This window comes from Urtica dioica, chromosome 7 (genome assembly GCF_054948205.1).
Source record: "Urtica dioica subsp. dioica isolate 48M chromosome 7, U.dioica_male_clone48M_v1_H2, whole genome shotgun sequence".
In the NCBI taxonomy this organism is placed as follows: Eukaryota; Viridiplantae; Streptophyta; class Magnoliopsida; order Rosales; family Urticaceae; genus Urtica; species Urtica dioica.
The window spans coordinates 45,177,925-45,199,142 of record NC_142762.1 but is presented as its reverse complement, the minus strand read 5'-3'; the positions used below and the strand labels follow the sequence as shown (position 1 = coordinate 45,199,142).

The window sequence follows — 21,218 nt, the reverse complement described above, 5'->3', positions numbered from 1 at the left end:
ACGAAAGAGTACGTTTTCGTGACATACCAGTTACGAATGAGATACTTTGATAGAATTTAATTATAAATCTCTTGTTTATTTCATTAAATACGTCGTAAGGGGTATGGTTATTATATATAAACAAATTTTTTTTTTTGGAAAAATACATGGTAAGTCAAGCCCTACTTACCTAGAAGATATTGAAGAACTAATGTGTCTTGTATTGTGAACTAATGTGTCTTGTATTATTAAATACGTCTTAGGTGGCCAATGGTTGTTATAAATACATACATTCATTTGTCTCATTTCATCATTTCAAACTAATGGGACAAAGTGTCAAGTAATCTAAAACAAATGAACATAGGTGAATGATTGTTAATGTGGGGATTTATTGATAACACATGTATTATGATTGTTAGTCCTCCCAAATCCACTCATTTAACAGTTTAGAAGCAAGTTTATGAGGACCGAACGAGATCAAAGGATCGAAAGAGAGCATGTTTCACGTAATTGGCTCGGATTTCGTGATTTCTCTGTCACGAAATTTTGTGATTTCGTGACGTATTTGTCACTAAAAAATGGAAATTCGTGACTTTTATGTCACGAAAAATTGGGATTTCGTGACTTATCTGTCACGAAACAAAACTCTTCACGTCACGAAACAGTACGTTTTCGTAACATACCAAAATCTGAATCCAGAAAAAAAAAGGAAGGATAATTAATGCTCACCTAATGAAATTGCTAAGCAAGGATTTCCAAACACGTTGAATCGTCATGTTGTCCGTTATGTCGATTTTCTGTCTAACTTCTCTTTAATGTGTGGATTTTATTGATAACGCATGTATTAGGATTGTTAGTCCTCCCAAATCCATTCATTTAACAGTTTAGAAACAAGTTTATGAGGACCAAATGAGATCAAAGGATCAAAAGAGAGCATGTTTCACGTAATTGACTCGGATTTCGTGACTTCTCTTCCACGAAATTTCTTAGAATTCGTGACGTATTTGTCACGAAAAATGGGAATTCGTAACATTTATGCCACGAAAAATTAGAATTTCGTGACTTTTATGTCACGAAAAATGGGGATTTCGTGACTTATCTGTCACGAAAAATGGGGATTGCGTGACTTTCCTGTCACGAAAAATGGGGATTTCGTGACTTTCCTGTCACAAAATATGGGGATTTCGTGACTATCCTGTCACGAAAAATTGAGATTTCGTGACGTATTCATCACGAAACAAACTCTTCAAGTCACGAAACAGTACGTTTTCATGACATTTCAATCACGAAATTGGCCAAAGTGAGCTAAAAGAAAAACATATTGAGTCTGAGCTAAAAGTAAAAGTTAGAACTAAAAAAAAATTCGCTAATGATCGAAAAATTGCATTAAGTGACGAAAAATTAATATGATCGATGAAAATTACAACAAAAATATTGTAAATATAATTTGAAAAAATATATTTTCTTATATATATAGTCCAATATTTTATTCAAACTAAAATAATTAAACTAGCGCAACTGATATATAAATAATATAAATTTAAAATTATAATTTTCTTATATATATACAGGCATGTATATAAACGATATAAGATAATAGATCAATTATATATATATATATATATGTACGAACACAATTCACAGATGGGACTCATGTGAGTAATCTGACAACGTATGTACTATTATATGTCTCAAGTATAAAATGAAATAGAAAAAATAAAAGAAAATGTCAGCTCATTTTTCCTTTTCTTACGCAAAGTCAGTTTTTTCCTCTCCTCCCTCATTTCTCATCTTTTCTTTTCTTTTCTTTCTCTCACTTCATCAGACTTCACAAACCCACTCTTCAAACTCCATGGCCGGGAAATCGTAACAGTGCTAATTTTATGAGACCGAAATTATCCGATCATTTTAAGGGAAAACGGCATGTCGTATCGTCGATATTCGAACGACAACTTACACCGAAACGACAAATAACACTCTCGCCGGCCGTCTGGGTGACGAAAACGACGCCGCCGCCGATAATCGGAGAATTTCGCCGGCATTTAGATCCGTGCTTGGAACACATGTTTCGGGTCTCCGCAGATCCGAAGAGGCCACAACCCTTGACACACGTAATAGGCTGCATATTAATATATACGATTTTGAATCAAATCTATAATCTTCAAATAAAAACTCTGTACTAAGAACTAGCTAGTCTTCTTTTGCTGTAGAATTTTTTTTTTCCTACGCATAATTTTGCTGAACCTATTCTGTGGTCGTCGTGTCATGGTAGTTTGTTTTTATAAGAGCCTTTGTAATTGTGCAAAGTAGTACTTCTGACGCAAGATAATCAGAATAAAAGGAAAAAAAATATATTAAATGAAATATAATGAATTGTAATTAAAAAGTAAAAGTAAGGGTAAAATTGTAATTACATAATTCATTTTAAATTCATCAGTCTTATTTGTGACCTTTTGAAAAAAAAGTCCAAAAAAGTCAAAACACTTTTTTTTACTCCTATTTAGGGCAATTTCCCTTATTTCAAGTCAACATGAAAAAAGGGATGTGTAAAATGGGCCAGCTAAAACAAGAAAGTTGGAAAAAATACTGGCCTTTTTTCGGACAAATTATTTCTTTGTTGGATCAGATTGTTCTTAAGAAAATTTTACATTGAACTCCATGTTTGTTTTAAGAGATTATTTGTAAGCTATAACTATGATCTCTTCAATAATTTAAGATCAAAATCCAATAAGTCAAAATACAAAATTATGACTTTTTTTATAGAGAAATTGCCCTATCTGCCACTCTTTTGATAACTTTTTTCCCACATTCCACTAAAACCTTAATTTGTCCCAAAATGCCACCATGACAAGAGTAAAAAGTCAAGTTTGCCCTTCACCCATTTCGTCTCTACAGTAACTCTCATTTCTCAACCCACTCAAACCCATCACTTCTCACCCGAACCCCTAACATCGAGAAGAAAAATGGCGGACTCAAACTCATCACCCCCGCGTCCGACACCCCCGCGTCGGAGTACGGCGAGTTCGTCCGACACGGAAGAGGAAGAACTGGTTCCCAAAAAACCCCGTACAAAAATGGGAACTTTAAAGGTTAGTCTTTGATCCAAAATCCCTAACAGTTATTCTCTTGATTTATTTTGATTTTATTGATTTATTTTGGGTTAGTGTTGTTGATGAAATTATGGGTTAGTGTTGTTGATGAAATTTTCTTGATATTTCGGAATATTAGTCTCTGAACATGAGAATCGGTTCGTCTCTGAATATTTTTTGGTGATTTTGTCTCTGAATACTTGTTGGAATATTTGTCTCTGAACATGGGAATCGGTCTTGTATTTGTCTCTGAATAGATATCAACAATGTTGACATCGACGATGTCAACATTGTAGACATATATGTCAACATTGTAGACATTGTAGAAATCTATATCAACAGTGGACAATGATGTCTACAATGTAGACATCTATGTCTACAATGTAGACATCAGATGTCTACAATGTTGACATCTATGTCTACAATGTTGACATCAGATGTCTACAATGTGGACATAGATGTCAACAATGTTCACATAGATGTCAACAATTTATTGTTTTTATTTCTTGATTCTCATATCATTTCCTTATCTGATAATCTTTATTTTCAGGGTTGGTCGAGATTTGTTCCCGAAGAGAACATTGTAGACCATAATTTCAGTTTTTCAGGGTTGGTCGACAAGGATGAATGAGCTAAATTGATTCATAAACTCTTATTTATTTAATATCAGTTTTTGTTGAAATTATGGTACTTTAATGATTATGGTATGTAAAACTTTAACTTAATCTTAGTTTTTTGTAAAAATTATGGTACTTTAATGATTATGGTATGTAACTTTCCCATTCACTCATCGTGTATGCCTTTGCGGCACCGTAAAATTTCCACTTCACATCCTTCGAAATCCCCTTAAAAGCAGTCTTCAAATTACCGGCGAGATGAATTTAAATTTAGTTCTTCACTTAGGCATGCAATTCACATCATTACACATATATAAAACATAGTGTAAATAGACATATTAAGCAGTTTCAAGCATTCAAGTCATACAAAAACCCATACAAAAATATAAATATTACGAAGTTTAGACCAATGATGTGAGAAATTCATCGTCAGAGTCATTTCTTGTTGATCCTCATCCTCCTATAATAGAGAAGTTCTTCTCTCTGTGTTTTCAGCATAAACAGTTGTGTCCCCTTGGACACGACTTCCATAAAATCTCTTTTTTTCTTCAACCGAGTCTCCCAGTCGTCTCCGATGATTTCTTTCATAACACTTTCGAGACACATGATCGGACCCGATTCAGTTTCACTACAAAAAGTATCCAAGTACCATATGTACTCAGCCTGGCTCATTTGAAACTCCGTGAGTTGTGCATCACCGAGTTCCGATCCGCTTGCCTTATTAACATCAATTGACTACAATTTTAGTAATTGTCTACAATTATAGGTATGAATGTCTACAATCATAAAAAATAATAACAAAAAATCAGCTTTGCTTGGCATCAAAATGTACCTCATTTTTAGAACATTTTCTCTTTCGGGGCTCGAAGTCATCATAGTTTGTCACCGGAGATTCAATGGAGTGTTTTTCTGACATTTCTGCATATTTTTTACAATATTAGAGTCAACAACGTTCATTAGTTGTAGAACAAAAACTCACCATCATGTAATGCAAGCAAATGAATAACTAGAAAACTTCAGGCCACAAAAAAAGCATTCAAATGTCAACAATGTTGACTTTAGATGTCAACAATCCCTTCACATAGATGTCAATATTGTTGACATCTGATGTCAACATTGTTGACATATATATCAACAAATAAGAACGTCATCTTCAAAAATCACATAACATACCCATAACAAACCCATGCTTTTAAACAACAAAAACGAACGAACCTAGGGTTTTATTTCGTCATCTTCATTATTTCAAGACGAAAAGCTTTTTTATACCCAGAAAATGAAGAAAAAAAAACGAACCTAGGGTTTTATTTCGTGGATTGCAACTTCTTTTTTTTTTTGGTCGGAATGCTCCTCCGACAATAACTGAGCTCCTCCGATGAATTTTTTGAGCCGTGGTCACGAGTTTTCTCAGCTTGGACGAGATGCGGGAGAGTGAGGGAGAGAAAGATGAGATCTGGACGAGAGAGCTTGGACGAGATGAGGGAGAGAGAGAGAGAAGATCTGGACGACAGACAGAGAGATGGACTGGAAGAGAGATAGACTGAGACCTAGATGTACTGGACGAGAAAGAGAGAAGAGATTGACGAAGGAGAGAGATTGACTGAGACTCACCTATTAATCGGTCTTCATTTCGGGAGAAAATGGGTGAGTAAAGATGTCTGCCAATTTGTAAAGAAAATAGATAGTGAAGGGCAAACTTGACTTTTTACTCTTGTCATGGTGGCATTTTGGGACAAATTAAGGTTTTAGTGGAATGTGGGAAAAAATTATCAAAAGAGTGGCAGATAGGGCAATTTCTCTTTTTTATATGTGTCTGTACAAAAATACCTTTAATGAAATATGCTTTTATTTTTCTTTTGTATTTACTGACATGAATGTTAATAAATCTTCAAACAGTTCTTATAAATTATTTGAAAATTTATTGACAAGCTTGTCAATAAATTTTTTAGACGTCAATAAATCTTCAACTAATTTGGTGTGTTGAAGGTTTATTGACATCAAAAAAATTTATTGGCAACGATATCAATAAATCTTCAAAAATTTTCCTAAAATCGTTTGAATATTTATTACCATTCATGTCAATAAAAAGATAAAATGTCAATAAAACTTCAAACGATTTTTAGATTTTTCTATTTTTTTTTCCAAAAAAAAAAATCATTTTTTAAACTTCACAACCAAATGATAATGATCTCTAACCTTACTTTTGTTATCATTAAGTAAATAACAAAAGTAAATACAAAAGAAAAATAAAAGGATATTTCAGTGTTGGTATTTTTTTATAAACACATATAAGAAAGTCATACTCTTAGATTAATTTTGACTTTTTTGCATTTTTGTCCTAAAGTATTGAGGAGATCATAATTTAAGAATAATCCGTTATTTTAATCAAGAAGTAAAGCTACCAATGACCAACATTCAACTAAAAGAGAATTTCATCAAACATTGACCACAAACTTAACCGATTATATCAACCGGGAAAGCGTGTTGCCAAAGAATCACCGAACACTAGTGCAAGATTTAACCTACTCAGGATTTTCCGAGGCATGTCTCTATCATGAGAGCGGATCAAAATTCTTCCTACAAATTCAAGGATAACAAACGAAACTATCAATGAAACAATAACCAACCAACAATTGGGTATAAACTTCCAAAGAGACAAAAGCCCAAGAACTTGAGGTCGATAAACAACCTAAACATTCTGAGCCAAAGATTTTACGCATTAGACATACGAAATGCCTCATGAAAAACACGTACAACTCCGAAAAAACCCATGCTGACTATCAAGCAAATTCACATGACAAACTAAATATAGCAAACAATTTGTTGGGGAAATAGAGGTTCTATTTAGTACATGAGTTCTATTTCAAACCCAACAATAAAAGGCACTGAATTATAAACACGTAGATTGTCCTAGTCTATATTTTATACATGGTTGTAGATAATATACATAATGTATTAGATGGTATACCTGGCTGTGTAATTTTGATTTCCGTTCTACATAAGAATTTTAAATCATACTCGTCCCCTGAAAATAAACAAAAACTTAAAAGGAATTTCAGGATACCCCTTAAAAAAAGGATTATACATATTTTTAGTTGATTACATTTTTAAAATGGAGACATACATATAAATACCCTTATAGTTGGAAAAGAAAAATCGAAAATAAAGCTTAAATATGTAGGCTTAAGCTAATGTTGTAACTTTGTATGTACATTTCTCAATACATTTCCATTACTATTACGGAGTTTTTAACATTCGATATCAAGAATAGCTCTTACTTCTCTTAAGCATATATTAAATCACCAAAATGAAGATCTTCAACACACGTCACTGAGCAGATAATATCCACATGTTCATTTCCACTGCTGCTAATCTGAATATATCATCCGATTTCGCCGATAGTGCCTCTGCAATCTCTTCCGAAATTCCACTTACCTAATTACAAAAATTAAAACTAATATTAAAAATACAATGATCACATCCGAATATCCGAGGAAAAGATTTAGCTGTCTATGTCTAAAAATTGGTTACAATCACGTTTAAAGACACAATTACTAGCTAGCTTGTATCACCAGTCTAGAAAAAATGCATTTAAAAAGAAATGTACTCAATATGTTAACATACAAAGCATAATCAGTCAATCCCCTTATCTAATTTAAAAATATCACATACTAATCCCTGAAGATCTCATGTCAGAAAAATAAAATAATTTAAAAGGTTATGCGTTACTGTTCTGATTGTCATTTATTTTTTAACTAAAATTTCATGATACTTAATATGTATCAGAGCTCACAAAGCTCAAACTAGATTCGATCCCAAAATTATGAAATCAGACCAGAGCAACGCGTTGAAAGAGCCACCATCTTAACATTTCATATTCAAAATCTCAAGAGAGAAAGAAAAATGAACTTAATAAGACAAAAAAAAAGTTACGAATTACTATTCATATTGATGTTATGATATTTAATACCTGTTGTCTTAGAACATCGTAAGATTATAAATAGAGAAATCATCACTTACACGGGCATATATCATTAACATGGTACGAGAGTGATCGGAAGAAATGTGGGCAGAAATCACTTCCAATTTGTGTTTCTCTAGTATGTTGAACATCGCAGCCGAAATTCCCGATTTCGTTGGCGAGCAAATACTGATTTGAGCATCATCGGCGAACGTGTGGACCACAACATTCGGCGAAAGCCACGTCCGAAAACTAACGCTTTCGCTGTGCAAATTTCGGCTTGAATTCCATTGTCGATGATCAGCCAAAAGCAAGTCCTTTGATCGATCAACGTGCGCTTGATCTTGATCCGGGACTGTGTTGACAATTTGTATTTGCAGTGCTTGGAGAGTGTGCTCTAAGGTCTTAATATATCTCACTGCCTCGTCGACGATGCTGGACTTGTCCGCCTAAATAATATCCTCACGTTAAGTTTGTTCTTTACTAAGCCTATTAGTTGTCCAGTTACAAAATAAACACTACTACTTTGAAGTTAGACCAAAGACTAAAGAGGAAAGATTTTGTTTACCATTCGGTTTCAACCCCAAGTCATATCAATATATTTCCATCTCATTCCTTCATAAAATTACTAACAGCTATCTAATAAAAAGTCACTTTTAGCACCGGTAAAAACGTTTCTTGGCTTCGTTCATGTGTGTACATGTCTATGATTTGAAAAGGAAAACAAAGACAATATTTGGATGTGTGTAGTTATTTGAGAGGTTCATAAAAAAAAAAGTATATTAAAGGAGGTTATAGAGAGACTTCTTTTATATATATATTGAGTGTACTTAAAGATCATGAAACAAGAAAGATGGATGAGAGGAATCGTAACATACATAATTGCATTGGAAAACTTGGTAATTCATATAACTTTTCATATATAATTTTTTAAATTTTTTTTATAAGAATAAAATTATTTAACAAGAAACAAAATTTTTGGAAAGGGAAAGTTGGCTTCTTTTTCAGCAAGTATATTTTTTTTCTTTGATCAACAACAGATATATTGTAGCAAGCATGGAAAAAAGCGTCGTTTTTTGCGATAAACGTTCAGCAAAAAAATTGTTTCATGTTGAGTATTGTAAAAAAAAAGAAATTATTATTTTTATTTTTTTTATTTTTATCAGAGAGAAGTGTAATTGAAAATAAACAAATGTTACGCACATATGCATATACTTTCTCGATTCTTATCCAATGCTTTCTTTATTGTTCTATACGGAAAATAATCTTCAGATCCTCGTTAGTAATTTAATATGATCAACTTATTAAGAAACTAATTGTATTTGTTGGAACTAATTCCTAAAATTAGATTCATAAGGATACTCTTCAACATATATATATATATATATATATATAAAGAGAGAGAGAGAGAGAGAGAGAGAGAGAGAGAGAGAGAGAGAGAACTAGTAATATGTATTGTTTATAACAATAATAAAAAAAAATTAAATACCTTAAGAGGAAGTTTGTCGAGAGGAAGCAAATCACGAAGAGAAGAGAACATATTTCTCATCTTCTTTCTTCTTTCTCTCTCCGTCCAAATGTGTATTTGATCGTGTTCTTTTTCCGTTTGCGTATGAATTCCGTGATCTCTCTTTTGGTCATTTGTCATGTCCACTTTCCCTTTTCTTCTTGTTTTTCTCTTCTTCATTCCAAACCCTTTCTGATCATCCACATATGTGATGTGATGCAACAAACTTGTTCTGTTAGCTATCTCATGAGCTACATATCTACCTTGAAAATTTGACACGACTTAATACGGATATCTATATGCATACATATTAGGATATCTATATATAGACATATGTGGATGCAAGTATATTAGACATGAAAAACATATAATTTTAGGCTAAAGTCGATAAAAATTAAAGGTAAATTTTTCAAATTTTAAAAGTAAATTTTCAAACATATACTTCATTTATTCTTTAAATTAAATAAATTTATAGCTACTTTGTTTTGTGTGTCGTACATGGTGTATTTTAACCAGTGATTATTTAGTACCCAATGTTTGATATTTGAAGTTTTATGTTTCCATAATGGCATCGTTTGACATAATTTTGTTTAAAAAAAAACGCTTTTAGAACTATTTTTTTTAAAAACTGACAGGTGTTTGGTAAGCTGTTTATAAAACAGTTGTTGCTGATAACAAAAGCTGATTTTGCGTTTGGTAAAATAAATATATCATAGTAAAAAAACTAAAATAGACATAAAATAAATATTTAACAGTGCTATGGATAATCACGTGAGGATATTAAAGTAATTTTATATCAAATACAAAAACGTTTTTTCTAAAAGCTAAGATTCGTAGCTTTTGTGACTCATGTACAATTTTTAAAATCGTTTTTGAAATTTTTTCTAAAAACTGTTTTACCAAACAGTAAGATTGCAGTTTGGTTTTTGCTAACAACAAAAACAGGTTTAAAAAAGCTGTGCCAAACACGCCCAATATTGCATTGTGCTCGATCAATATTTAGTACCTTACTTATCCGAATACGCTGGCCGTGGGGGACAAGTTGTTCTCGAGTTTGCTAATAATTTTTAGTTCCCGAAATCATAAAATACAAATTTATCCAAATTTTAATCAATAATTTTTATATATTTGAAATTCTCAAGCTTTAAAACATGTTTGTCATTTTTTAGGAGAACATGTCACAGGTACGCATTTGAAGATGATGATTCTTTGAATACCTAACATTTAAAACATTCTATAAATACCTCGTTTTATTTTATTTTCGGATAATTTTGCTAATATTTTTAATGAAAATGTAAAAAACCAATAAAAATTGAAACGAAATTGTATTAAAAAAGATAAGTATAATAATACTGTAAATAGCAAGAAAACAATTATAAAAATAAGGTATACCTAGAATAAAATGGGACATTCTCGGAAAAAAAAAAGAGGCAATTAGTCGGTCTTGTCAAATAGCAAGCCCAAACCCAACCTAAACAGCCTATAAGGCCGATATTGACCAATTCCATTTCAAACTGTTCAAATTAAAAAAAAAAAAAAAAATAGACAATTACTACAAAATAAAATGAAAATTAAAAATTTGCAATATGTAATATGTACTACGTGGATTGTTCATTAAATTGTGCATAAGGTATTATGAACTGCAATAATGCAAATTAACCGAGAGGGTTTTCTCTCCAAAAAAAAAAAAAAAAAGAAAAAAAAAAAGGGAAGACGACAAAGAGAAGCGAAAGGTGGTAGCAGAGGATTACGATAGGATTCACAATCATGAGACCATGCCGTTATTTGGCTTCCAAACAAAATAATCTGACGGCCATTATTTCTCTTCTTCTTCCACCCTCCTTTTCTTCCTTTATTACCGAAACGCCCCTCCTACACAGCCAGACCAGACCTCAAATTATTTCTGTTGCTTTACTTAACTGGCTTTTACTCCTTTCCATCAACGCAACTTCGAGATGGGAGTGGCATTAGTGTAATTCTTGAAAAGCTTAGAGGCAAATGCTGCCAATGAAAGACAAGAACATTCTGACCCGACCGTTATAACGATTGACACAGGATCAAAGAAGAAACTTTACGCTTGCACTCTCAGCGGTGAAAATTCGTCCACTGAATACAAAGTTCTGATGAATGGAAGAATTTTCTATATTCCATTGCAGGTCTCTTTTTAATCTCAAATATCATGTGATTAAGGTTAAAACTTGTGAAAAATGATAGTTTGTTTTTGTTTGCTTTGCGATAATATCATAATAGTACGCATTAATGTGGTTACTGGAAAAGATAAGGAATATCACATGTAGTCAATAATGACAAGCTTTTCATATATATAAATATATTATTGATATTCCACTTCGCTGCAGTGCTTTGGAGGAGGTGATTGCAACATCCATTCAGACATCAATACTCTGAATGAGATTGTTTCATGGTTTACGTTATCAGTTTTATACATGTTAAAATAGTAAAACACCAAATCTCTCAACAAGATTAACTTGTGTCAGCAGTTTTTTCTTAAGGATCATAAGCCGACCTTTGCTCGAAAAAAATACAGAACCCTTGAGTAGTGAAAGTAATAATAAGAAGAAAAAAAAAAATTTGGGTCACAGTTTCAAACGTCAGGACATTTCGAGGGTGAAGTATTGGACTGCACTCGCGCTGTTTTTCCTTCGCCGATGAGTTCCTTCATAACATTTTTAAAAGCACTAACCCGTAAGTTCCGAAAGAAAAGGAAAAAAAAAAAAAACTCGGGCAGAGAAGATGATCCATTTATGCTCGGCGATGGTTGGGAGGGATATTTACCGTTGAGGGCGGGTTTAGATTGACAGGTCTGAAGTGAGTGTGAGGCGATTGTTCGAAGGCCAACGGAGCTTGTGAAGTGGGAACGTTTGCGATCGGAGGCAAGACGAGCTGGTTGTTGGAGAGATTATAAGGGGATTGAAGCAGAGCGTCTTCGTGGCTCGAAAACGAGGCTATTCCGATCCCGGGATTTGGAAATTTGAGAGCGTCGTTGAATGCGAATCCCGAGTGAGGCAGGCCCGGCAAACACACCGGATGTAGACTCACTCCATTTCTCATTGATAACATCTATACGAAATGATAACGGCGATAGAAAAATGTTATGAATCGATGACAGTATATAGCAGAAAATCTACGGAGAAAAAAATACACGGGAAAAAACTAGGCTAGAGTTATGTCCCTGTGAAAATCAGATATGTCGCACTGGGGGCTTTTCGGGCCGGACCAAATCCATTCGGGTCAGCAAATTTTTGACCCAAAAATATGTCAGCTTTTTCTATCGAAGTATATTTGCATTTTGGTTGTAGATACACTGATAAGTGTAGCCATGGTCAGTAAGTGCACTTCAGAACATGATTTGATACTTAAAAAACCAGCTTGAAGATCTGTATGATATATGAAAAGCTTAATCCTTTTGTTCTGTTCACTTGTTTTCCGTTCTTTAGTTAAAAGAAAAAATGTGAACGAGATCCGTAACCAATCGCGCTACGAACGGAGTATCAAATGCAAAGCTGGTTGTCAAACTAGCTAGTCACTACTCATCAAGAATGTTCTTCCAAACAAGTGTATTGTTACCGGTGGAAAAGAAAGCTGACCTGAACTTGAAGCTGAAGTTGCTTCAAGTATTCGATCGCCTCATCAAGCATCGAAGCCTTATCCGTCTAATGCAAAAACAATAACAAAAACGGCTCTTTAAGATACAGTACTAAAACTACCATAAAGAGAAGGAAAGGGAAAGGGAAAAAAAAAAGGAAAAGGAGTTTCTCAATCATTACCTTGTTAGAATTTGGAATAAGGTTCTGTAAGGCTTTCATTTTCTCATTGATTCTACTTCTTCTTCTCTGTTCAGCCAGATAAAAAGACAAACCAGATTAGCTTTTCAGGGTTTTCAAAACAAAAACAATCAGATTTGAGTCTGACTTGAGAGCGTTCGAATGAGAAACCTTTTCCGACAAGTTATGAACCTCCGCGGCTCTGCTCCTCTTTGAAGAACTCCGCCGCTGCTGAGCTGAGTTCGACGGCGCATCCGATCCTTCTGGACCCTTCCGAATTCAAAAAATAGAAAGAAAAAAAAAACTTTTAAATTGTTTGGTTGCGGAGAAAATTTAAAAAGAAATTGAGAAAAAAACTTGAGTTTTTATGGATTCAGAAACCTAAACATACCTCGCTGTCGCAACTGAAATCTCCAAGATCGTTCTCCGGCGAAACTCTCCTTCCTTTCAACGACGCGTTCCCATCGGAGAAAGCGTTCTCCGCTCCTTCCTTCGAATCCGAGCCGAAGAAACCGCCGGTCGGATCGGCGAATCCGAATCCGGAGCTCGGCTCCGGCTCCGTCCGATTCTCCGATCGACCAAACCGAAGGCGATCCTCGGAGCCGAGCAGTCCCTCCGCCGCGGCGGAGAACGGTTGCGGCGGTGGAGAATGAAGCAAATGACCGTACTTGGCCTTAAAACCGGTGTTAGCGATCGTCGACGGAGCAGAAGAGAACGGCGGCGAAGAAGACGACGAGCTTTGGAGGAGCTGATTGAGAATGTTACTTATGTCTTCCGATTCCGATGCAAGTCCGGCGCCAGAAGACGGCGCTGTTCCGTACAGATCCTCCATGTACTCACCGAAATACAATTTTATTAAAAAAATGAAAGTTTAAGAGAACAAAAGGAAAATATTTAGAAAAGATAATGATTATAGTATGAGCACTGCTGTTCTTTCTTCGCTACTACTCGTTTTTGCTTTGTATTTTGTTGTCTGTACTTCGAATATTGGAGTTATGGGGGTTTGTTTGTTATTTCTAAGTTTGGGTTCTTTGAAATGAAGGCTGTTCTTTTCTCTTTTTTTTTTTTTTTGAATACTTGGGATGAGAATCAAAGAAAGAGCCTTACTTTTTGCTATTTTTTCTATAATCATAAATTTGATTACTCTCCCGCGCTAATTATCCTCGCCAACGTCGTTATGCCTCTTTTACCCTTTGATTTATATATTTTTTTTGCCAGCACCCTTTTATTTATATTTAATTTTCTTTCTTACATTACATTATCCTTTTATTTTCAGTTGTTTTACTTTTACTTGAAATAATATATAATTATCATTACACATATTCTATCCGCCTGGTCTCCATTTAATTAAATAATCTACATGATCAGAAATTTATTATTAAAAAAATGTTTTACAGGATAGTAAAATGCTAATTGCCCATCATTTTTAAGCAAGCTGTTAGGTTATTAGTATTAGTCTTGTTTGCCTCTCAAGCTCCCAATATAATGTCGCCTTGGTCATGACAAATAGGCAAAATTGTCAGTTTTATTTTATTTTTATCAAAAACTGTCAGTAATATAAATAATTAAACATATACATATTTAATTTTTAAAGAAAAAAAGGAAAATAAATGGAACACTAAAGGCATTCATTTCTCTGCGCCAATTTATTCGACAATACTAAATTTTATACCGCATAAAGCATGCAGTGAAAAACCTAACAACTTGCTTTGTCTAACAAAAAACAACATTATTTTTCCCTGGCTATCTTAAAGCACCGGTACTTGATTTAGGTAGAGCTCAACCATTACTTTAATGGGCAGTTTTATGCTTTAAATATTCAATCCTCATAAAACTGTACGAAGTTTTTTTTTTTTTTTTTTGTTAAATTTTTATGAGAAGCAATATTTAAAAAAAAAAAAAAAAAAAAAAAAAAGGTGTTCGACTTCAAAGGAATAAATTAAATGACCCATGGTACGGGGGAAAAAGAAAACCAGAAAATTGAAGTCCGTTCTGCATAGGTATAGTAATAGCATAGGAAATCATTATTATTGTTTGAGATGGTGATAAAATAAAATTATAAAAATTGAAAAGAATATAAACATGGGGTTTGTTGGTGTAGTACAAGTTGGGCAAGCAAGAGTAAAAAAGTCAAACATATCATATCTCATCGTCGTTTGCCATCTTATCCAACCGAACCAAACGTCACAAATTTTCCATTGGCCTGCAACGGAGAATTTAATAATGGGACCAAATTCACAGTTTCCGAGGCCACCCAGCACCAACACACACGCTACAAGCTCAGACCATGTTTCTTTGTAAATTCAAAAACCTTTTTTAACTTCCTATTTTTATATAATATTAATCTTATCGTCGTGTCCTTGGATTCCCTTTGGCCAATTTTTTCAAACTCGCTTCTTGGCCTAGCTAACAGCCTAAGACCACCATTAATAAAGCAAACAAAACCGTATACGTATCGTTACAGATGTGATGTTTTTTTTTTTTTTGTGCACGGTTCTACTCTCAAACTCGTGTCATGAATTTGGTATTGGTCCGTGTCGGTGGAAATTTAATGCACAAAAACATCAAATTTTGGTTGAGATTGAAGAAGATTCAAGGAACTACGACAAAGGAGGAAAAAAATAATAATAAAAAAATGGTTTGAAAGAGAAATGAATCGGAAGGTAACAAGTTTGGTCCAAAGCCACGAACCCAAGCCCCACAATGGAAAATGCAAAAGCCATGAAAAACGGACTTAGTCTATCAAGCCCTCCAAACGAGACTAGTCTAAAAACTAACCAAAAAATATGATAACAAGAATAACAATTAAGAAAGAAATAAATGAAGTTGCGACAACAAATGAGGCAAAAAATAGAAAAGGGCATTCAAGACGAGTATCATAAACGTCATTCATAATAATAAAATAAATGGATAAGTCAGATTTCTAGTTTTTGCTTTTCCTCAATTCATAAATTGGGGGGCTTTAGAAAACGGAACAAAAATTAATAAGTAAAAATGTGGATCATGGGTTCGTCTCCTTTCTGTGTGTATAGAGAGAGAGAGACTCTTGGAATCTCCTGTGGTGTTTGTCATGGTTCTAAGCAAAGGTTGAAGATTTCAACCACAAATGGATTGGGTGATGAACAAGGTAGCAACTTTAGAGAAGCTAATTAGGTCGTAAAAACAACGGAGCCTGAAAAGAGGAATTTTGACCGCGCCTCACCTTTTCAGGGCCGTCGTTTTACAGATCGGACACAGATTCTTCTGTGTCAACCATTGTTTTATGCAGTCTCTATGGAAATCGTGACCGCACTCGAGCGTTCCAATATCTTCTCCTTCGTTATAATCCTCCTGCGAATACAAAAACGTTAAAAAAAATTCAACTTTCTGCACAAAATGAAAGGAAAAAAAACAATGGATTGTCTCTTTCATTTACCTGGCAAACACAGCACGGTTCGTTCTCTGATTGAAGATTCTCTGCAACAGCATACTTCTTCTGCTTCAGGCACTTCAACACAGTTTCTTCGCTGAGTCCAGTACTAACGTTTCCGATTCGCTCCTCAAGAGCAAGCAGCTCCTGAAATTTTCACATGAATTGCGTAAATAAATTATCCACGTACAATAGTTAAGTACCGAAGACACACGAAAGCGCAGAGCTGAAATATTTTACCTCATAAGACATGTTATCGACATCGAGTCGCATGTCCCTATGCCGATCGTGCATGTCAGCCATCCCGGCAAATACTGCTGGGTCGAGAATCATAACGTCCTACCACACACACACACACACAAAGAACAAGTCAGATAATTGTATCATGATATCTCTAATTTGAAAACTACTACCACTCAGATTTGACATTGATGCAAAAGGCTGTAAATCTAAATGGGTCTACAGTGTAATTCTCATGTACGAAGACTGCTCGAATTAATGAAATTTGACATACCTCGAATCGCAAACTCTCGCCCCTTCGGATAATACCAAGGACATTGCGGATCTGCTGTAAAACAATTAAATTCCATGAGCTTCCTTCCCAATCAATCATACAATACAAAACTAAGTTTGGAAAAAATAAAAACAAGACTCAAATATGTGTGGGTGTGTTTGTGTGTGTGTGTGGAGAGAGAGAGAGAGAGAGAGTATCAAATGCAATACCGGTACCAGATAGAAACATTACAGACACTTAGATCTTTACCGTCAAGGCCTAAGACACTAAGCTTGCTATTAAAAGTTGTAGAGGGCTAAGAAAATGTTATAGAGAACATACCTCAGATACGAGCCTGGTACTACCTTCGGGCCCAGCGGCCAAGGCTCGAAGCGAGTAGTGAATTCCCAATCCATTGTTACTATCATTGTGCCTCTCGAGCCACGACGCCAACCTCGGGTGAGGCTGATGATGATGACCCATCTCGTGCGCCGCCGCCGCCGCGTAATTACTCCCCTGCCCTCCGCCAGACTCAGAACCAACGCTCGGAAACAAGGACCGCCGGAGAAACTCCGAGATTCTCCTCGGATGCTGCTGAGGAGGAGGAGGAGGCTGCCAGGCTGGCGCCAGCGCCGCCGCCGCCGGACCGCCGGCTCGAGAAGCGGAAGAAGCCCCGTTCGCCGGGATGTTCACGCTTCCTCCGGCCATGCTCCGGGAGCTCGGCGGATGTCTAATCAAGTTTCTAAAGTCCGGCACCGGTATGTGATGGTGGTGGTGGTGGTGGTGGTGGTCCGGCACAGCAGTCCGTGCCATGGCTCTCGAGCTCAACTCTTCTCTCGGCGGCGGCGGCGGCGCGTCTCTGTCTCCGAAAGCGAGCGAGCTCGACGAGGCTCCGTTTCTCGCCAGAGAGGCTCCGCTCCATCTCAAGGGGTGAACGGTTTGCTGCAGAGGAGGGACGTCGATCGCGTGAAGCTGGCTCGGGTTTCGCATGCTATCGACGGCCGAGATCGGCCTCAGCTCCAGAGACTGGTCGGCCGGTAGAACACTCATCGCGGGCTGCTGGGAAGACAGCAGACCCGAACGCCTCACGGCCCTCCCGGCGGAGCTTTGCTGGGTCGAGGAACTCGTCCTTTGACGGATATTCCTGTGGGAGCTCTCTGGATTTCCCATCGCGTTCGGGTCGGGAAACCCTAGCCCTAGTCTCATCGGGACGCCCTGTTCGGAGGACGGGGTGAAAATGCTCAGCCCACTTCCGGCGCCGTTCTGAGCGGTGTGGATTAACGGCCTCGGATTACCATCGGCGCTGCTGCGCTGGAAGTAGCTACAACTTCCGCTAGAAGACGATGGTCCGATGCTTCCTTCGATGGCTTTCCTCTTGCAAGAAACCTGACCGCGGTCCATGGAGCCTTGTCTCGCATCGCTCTCGCCGCCGACCAGAAACCCGGCGCTACCCGGAGGAAGAAGAAAACGCTCGGAACCACCACTCGGACGGCTCTGCTCGTTTTCGGTCCCGCCAAATTTAAACGAACTCGGGAACTGCGTTGCTTGGCCTCGACTCCCACTATGACCCACAAACCCTAAGTTAAGGCTCGGCTGGACCGGATTAGCATTCGGACTCTGGGCGAACATAAGGACGGCGCTTTCGTCGGGAATAGCAGCGTTGTTGCTGGGCTCGCGTCGCTGGTCCTCCAGCCTCGGGCCCGAAGACGGCCATCCGAGCTCCAACTTTTCTCGGCCCGCTTCGCTCTGCATGTTGCTCGAGCTAGCTTCGTTCGAGCGCCACCGATTCAGGGTCTGCCTTTCGCGGCTCATAGAGTTGACGAACGCGATGTCCATATCGCTCTGCGACAGCAAATACTCCGGGATGTGATTCTCCGGAGGGTTGCGCAGATTGTTCCAGCAAATCTGCTGGTCCATGGCCGCGCTGTTCGATGAGCTTCCGAGGTCGAAATCGAGGGTCTCTGGCAAGGAACCAACAGTGCCTCTTTGCCCTTGCATCACAGGGTCTATATGATGAATACAAGAACGGGTTGAGAACGAGAATGAGATGTATTCTTTAGCTACAAACAATGGCTCAAGAACTCACTGGAAGATCTGATTGACAAGGAAAAAGAGAAGGAAAAAAAAAAGATGGCCATTGTTAGATTGGAAAAAAGAACTCAACAACACATTTGCAAGGAACAAGCAATGAGAAAGTAGTGATGTACTTATTGTGTGATAATTTAAAATGTTCAAAATGAACTAAGGAGACACGAGCATTGTCTCTGCTTCCGATACACACGAGAAACTAACATCCTCATTTCTCACCAAAACAATGTACTCTATTATTATCAAATGACTAATAAAACCCAGTACGGAAAAAAAAAATAACAAACAAAATAAAGCTAAATTTAAACTGGAAGGTTTATGCTTCCAAACAGTTTATCAAAAGACAAATCAGAACCAGCAAAGAACCCACTTTTAAAATCAATAAATAAATAAAAAAAAGAGCAAGGTCAGATTATTGAACCAGAAGAGACAAATGAAAACCCATTCGAATTTTTTTTTCTACACGATCGGAGGCCAACAAACAATCTAGACAATATAAGGCTTGCAAAAACATTTACCGAAAGCCTCATCTTAAATCTACTTTTATAATATTAAAAAAAAAAAAAAAAAAAAAAAAAAAAAAAAAAAAAAAACTTGTTAAGCCAAAAAGTGTGAAATGTTTAAGAACAAACAAAACATAAATGTCGGAATAAATATTCAATCACCACAAAAATGCTACGGAATGAATTCGCAGATTGCATCTTCTCGTAAATCCCTCAGCGTTTTGGTCCACAGATTGACCTAATACCACAAAGCAAAATAGATGATAAACATGAAGCGTAAGCGATATTACTTGAGTTTTTTATAAATTAAAAACAAATCTTCCGCAACCGATCGAGAACAAAAAGGTCGGAATAATACAACAAATCTGAAAAAATAAAAATAACACGTACCTTGACGAAGATTCCGATCTATCTGAGGAAAAAAAAAATTCGAAAGGCCTAGTTCGGAGAATCGGGTCAAAGCGGTGGAGATACAAAGCCGTCTCCTTTATCTCAAAGCAGGTCTTGTTTTCCCTTCCGACGGTTTTCCAGGCTCCTTCTCGAGAAGAGAGAGAGAGAGAGAGAATACAGAACCCACTGAGCAAAATGGGAGAGAAAAAGAGAGAAACTGCCTTTGGGTGGACAATAAGAGATATAGAGAGAAAGGAATTGTTGAAGAGAGAGAGAGATTAAAGAGGAGAGTAATGTTTTTTAATTTACAAAATAACCACAAATAGGTGAGAGGAACCAAAACCCCCAAAGAGAGTAATGGTCATTAGTCATACATTGCAGCTTCCAAACAAACAAAAAAAAGAAAGAGAGAGAGAGAGGGCAAGAGATATTGATTAATTTGAAAATAAAATAGAATAAAACCAAAAGAAATAGTAATGAATCCTAATAATAATAAAGAAGAAAGAAACATCAACATTCAACAACTAGTGTGTAATGTGTAATGCGTAGAAAGAGAGAGAGAGGACCAAAGGAGGTGGTGGTGGTGCCATGTTGGAAGACTTGGGCCGCTTACTTACCTATTTATTTTACCAAACGGTTCTAAATTATTCGCTTTCCTCTTCTTCTTTTTTTTATATAATATTTTTTTTGTTCTCTTCATATAACAAATAAAAGGAAAGTGAAAAAAGTAAATTTAATTAAATATTATGTATAGTATACGAGAAGAGAGACCCATCTCCCAATGCGCCGAAGAAAGTCCCACTCTTTGTCCTGTTTCAATCTCCTTCACGCCAAACACCTGCGTTTCGCTCTCCTCGGCTTCGTTTTGGTTGGCCTCAAAAACATCACATTTTCACATGCCTCTCTCTCTTTCTCTCTCTCTGACTAGAAGCGACTAATTTGAGCTGTGCTTGAGTTGTGACTTGTGAGCTAGCTTGTGACCCTCTCTATTATTTAATTTATTAATTTTTTATTTTGAAAAATTAAGATTAGTAAGGAGTACACGTGGCCGTGCATGTTTTGATGTGGGACCCACTTGGCAGATGACTTTAGATTTTCTTTGCCCTCCCTGAGAGAGTGCTTTTTCCTATGTGGGGGTTGCGGTGGTAGTGTGGTACTATTTTTTGACTACTCTATTAATGGGTGATTTGTTTTAGCATCACATGGTTGAGAAATTAATTAAATAAATAAATATAATAATCAAATTTTAAGGCGAAGATAAAAAAAACTTCGTAATTATTTATGACCCACTGTGTGAAACGTCATATGGGTTATTGTTTTAAAACTGAGTTCGGTCTTCGGTGCTTTGTTTGAGATTTTTTTGAAATGAAATATTCTTGGTGGCCGTATATATAACTTTG

General features: G+C 36.3%; 3 protein-coding genes across 5 annotated transcripts; all 3 read right to left on the bottom strand.

The window, feature by feature from the left end:
* Positions 1–6,665: 6,665 nt before the first annotated feature.
* LOC149392076 (transcription factor bHLH95-like) lies at positions 6,666–9,446 on the bottom strand. Of its 2 annotated transcripts, none has more exons than XM_089620250.1 (3): positions 9,136–9,446; positions 7,706–8,095; positions 6,666–7,120 (listed from the first exon to the last, which is right to left on the bottom strand). In XM_089620250.1, the coding sequence occupies exons 1-3, from the start codon at positions 9,331–9,333 to the stop codon at positions 7,013–7,015; spliced, it is 696 nt and encodes a 231-aa protein (XP_089476376.1). In that variant the 5' UTR covers positions 9,334–9,446; the 3' UTR covers positions 6,666–7,012. The 2 variants fall into 2 exon arrangements, with proteins under 2 accessions (XP_089476376.1, XP_089476377.1); XM_089620251.1 differs by having other exon boundaries at positions 7,018–7,139.
* A 2,083-nt stretch (positions 9,447–11,529) lies between these two features.
* Positions 11,530–14,173, bottom strand: LOC149392075 (transcription factor SPATULA-like). Its single transcript, XM_089620249.1, has 6 exons — positions 13,327–14,173; positions 13,107–13,205; positions 12,939–13,004; positions 12,759–12,824; positions 11,947–12,231; positions 11,530–11,827 (listed from the first exon to the last, which is right to left on the bottom strand). Exons 1-6 carry the CDS (start codon positions 13,765–13,767, stop codon positions 11,756–11,758), a joined length of 1,029 nt encoding a protein of 342 aa, XP_089476375.1. The 5' UTR covers positions 13,768–14,173; the 3' UTR covers positions 11,530–11,755.
* A 1,604-nt stretch (positions 14,174–15,777) lies between these two features.
* On the bottom strand, positions 15,778–20,251 carry LOC149392074 (putative E3 ubiquitin-protein ligase RHG1A). Of its 2 annotated transcripts, none has more exons than XM_089619183.1 (7): positions 19,819–20,251; positions 19,591–19,666; positions 17,180–18,931; positions 16,859–16,909; positions 16,585–16,683; positions 16,351–16,491; positions 15,778–16,265 (listed from the first exon to the last, which is right to left on the bottom strand). In XM_089619183.1, the coding sequence occupies exons 3-7, from the start codon at positions 18,833–18,835 to the stop codon at positions 16,134–16,136; spliced, it is 2,079 nt and encodes a 692-aa protein (XP_089475309.1). In that variant the 5' UTR covers positions 18,836–18,931; positions 19,591–19,666; positions 19,819–20,251; the 3' UTR covers positions 15,778–16,133. The 2 variants fall into 2 exon arrangements, with proteins under 2 accessions (XP_089475309.1, XP_089475308.1); XM_089619182.1 differs by having other exon boundaries at positions 16,859–16,912; positions 19,819–20,250.
* Between the last annotated feature and the right edge of the window lie 967 nt (positions 20,252–21,218).

Bases quoted from the DNA above. Each gene is read 5' to 3' on its own strand.
- LOC149392076 (XM_089620250.1), bottom strand. From the start codon at position 9,333: ATGAAGAAGAGAAAAACAAGAAGAAAAGGGAAAGTGGACATGACAAAT. The intron at 8,096-9,135 runs GTATTTAATTTT...GATATTATTTAG, and splicing joins TCGACAAACTTCCTCTTAAG to GCGGACAAGTCCAGCATCGT. The intron at 7,121-7,705 runs GTAAGTGATGAT...TTTTGTAATTAG, and splicing joins TGTTAATGATATATGCCCGT to GTAAGTGGAATTTCGGAAGA.
- LOC149392074 (XM_089619182.1), bottom strand. From the start codon at position 18,835: ATGCAAGGGCAAAGAGGCACTGTTGGTTCCTTGCCAGAGACCCTCGAT. The intron at 16,913-17,179 runs GTATGTTCTCTA...ATTGTTTTACAG, and splicing joins GTACCAGGCTCGTATCTGAG to CAGATCCGCAATGTCCTTGG. The intron at 16,266-16,350 runs GTAAATGAAAGA...TTGTATTCGCAG, and splicing joins AACCGTGCTGTGTTTGCCAG to GAGGATTATAACGAAGGAGA.
- LOC149392075 (XM_089620249.1), bottom strand. From the start codon at position 13,767: ATGGAGGATCTGTACGGAACAGCGCCGTCTTCTGGCGCCGGACTTGCA. The intron at 13,005-13,106 runs GTTTCTCATTCG...CTGGCTGAACAG, and splicing joins TTCATAACTTGTCGGAAAAG to AGAAGAAGAAGTAGAATCAA. The intron at 11,828-11,946 runs GTAAATATCCCT...AATGTTATGAAG, and splicing joins ATCTAAACCCGCCCTCAACG to GAACTCATCGGCGAAGGAAA.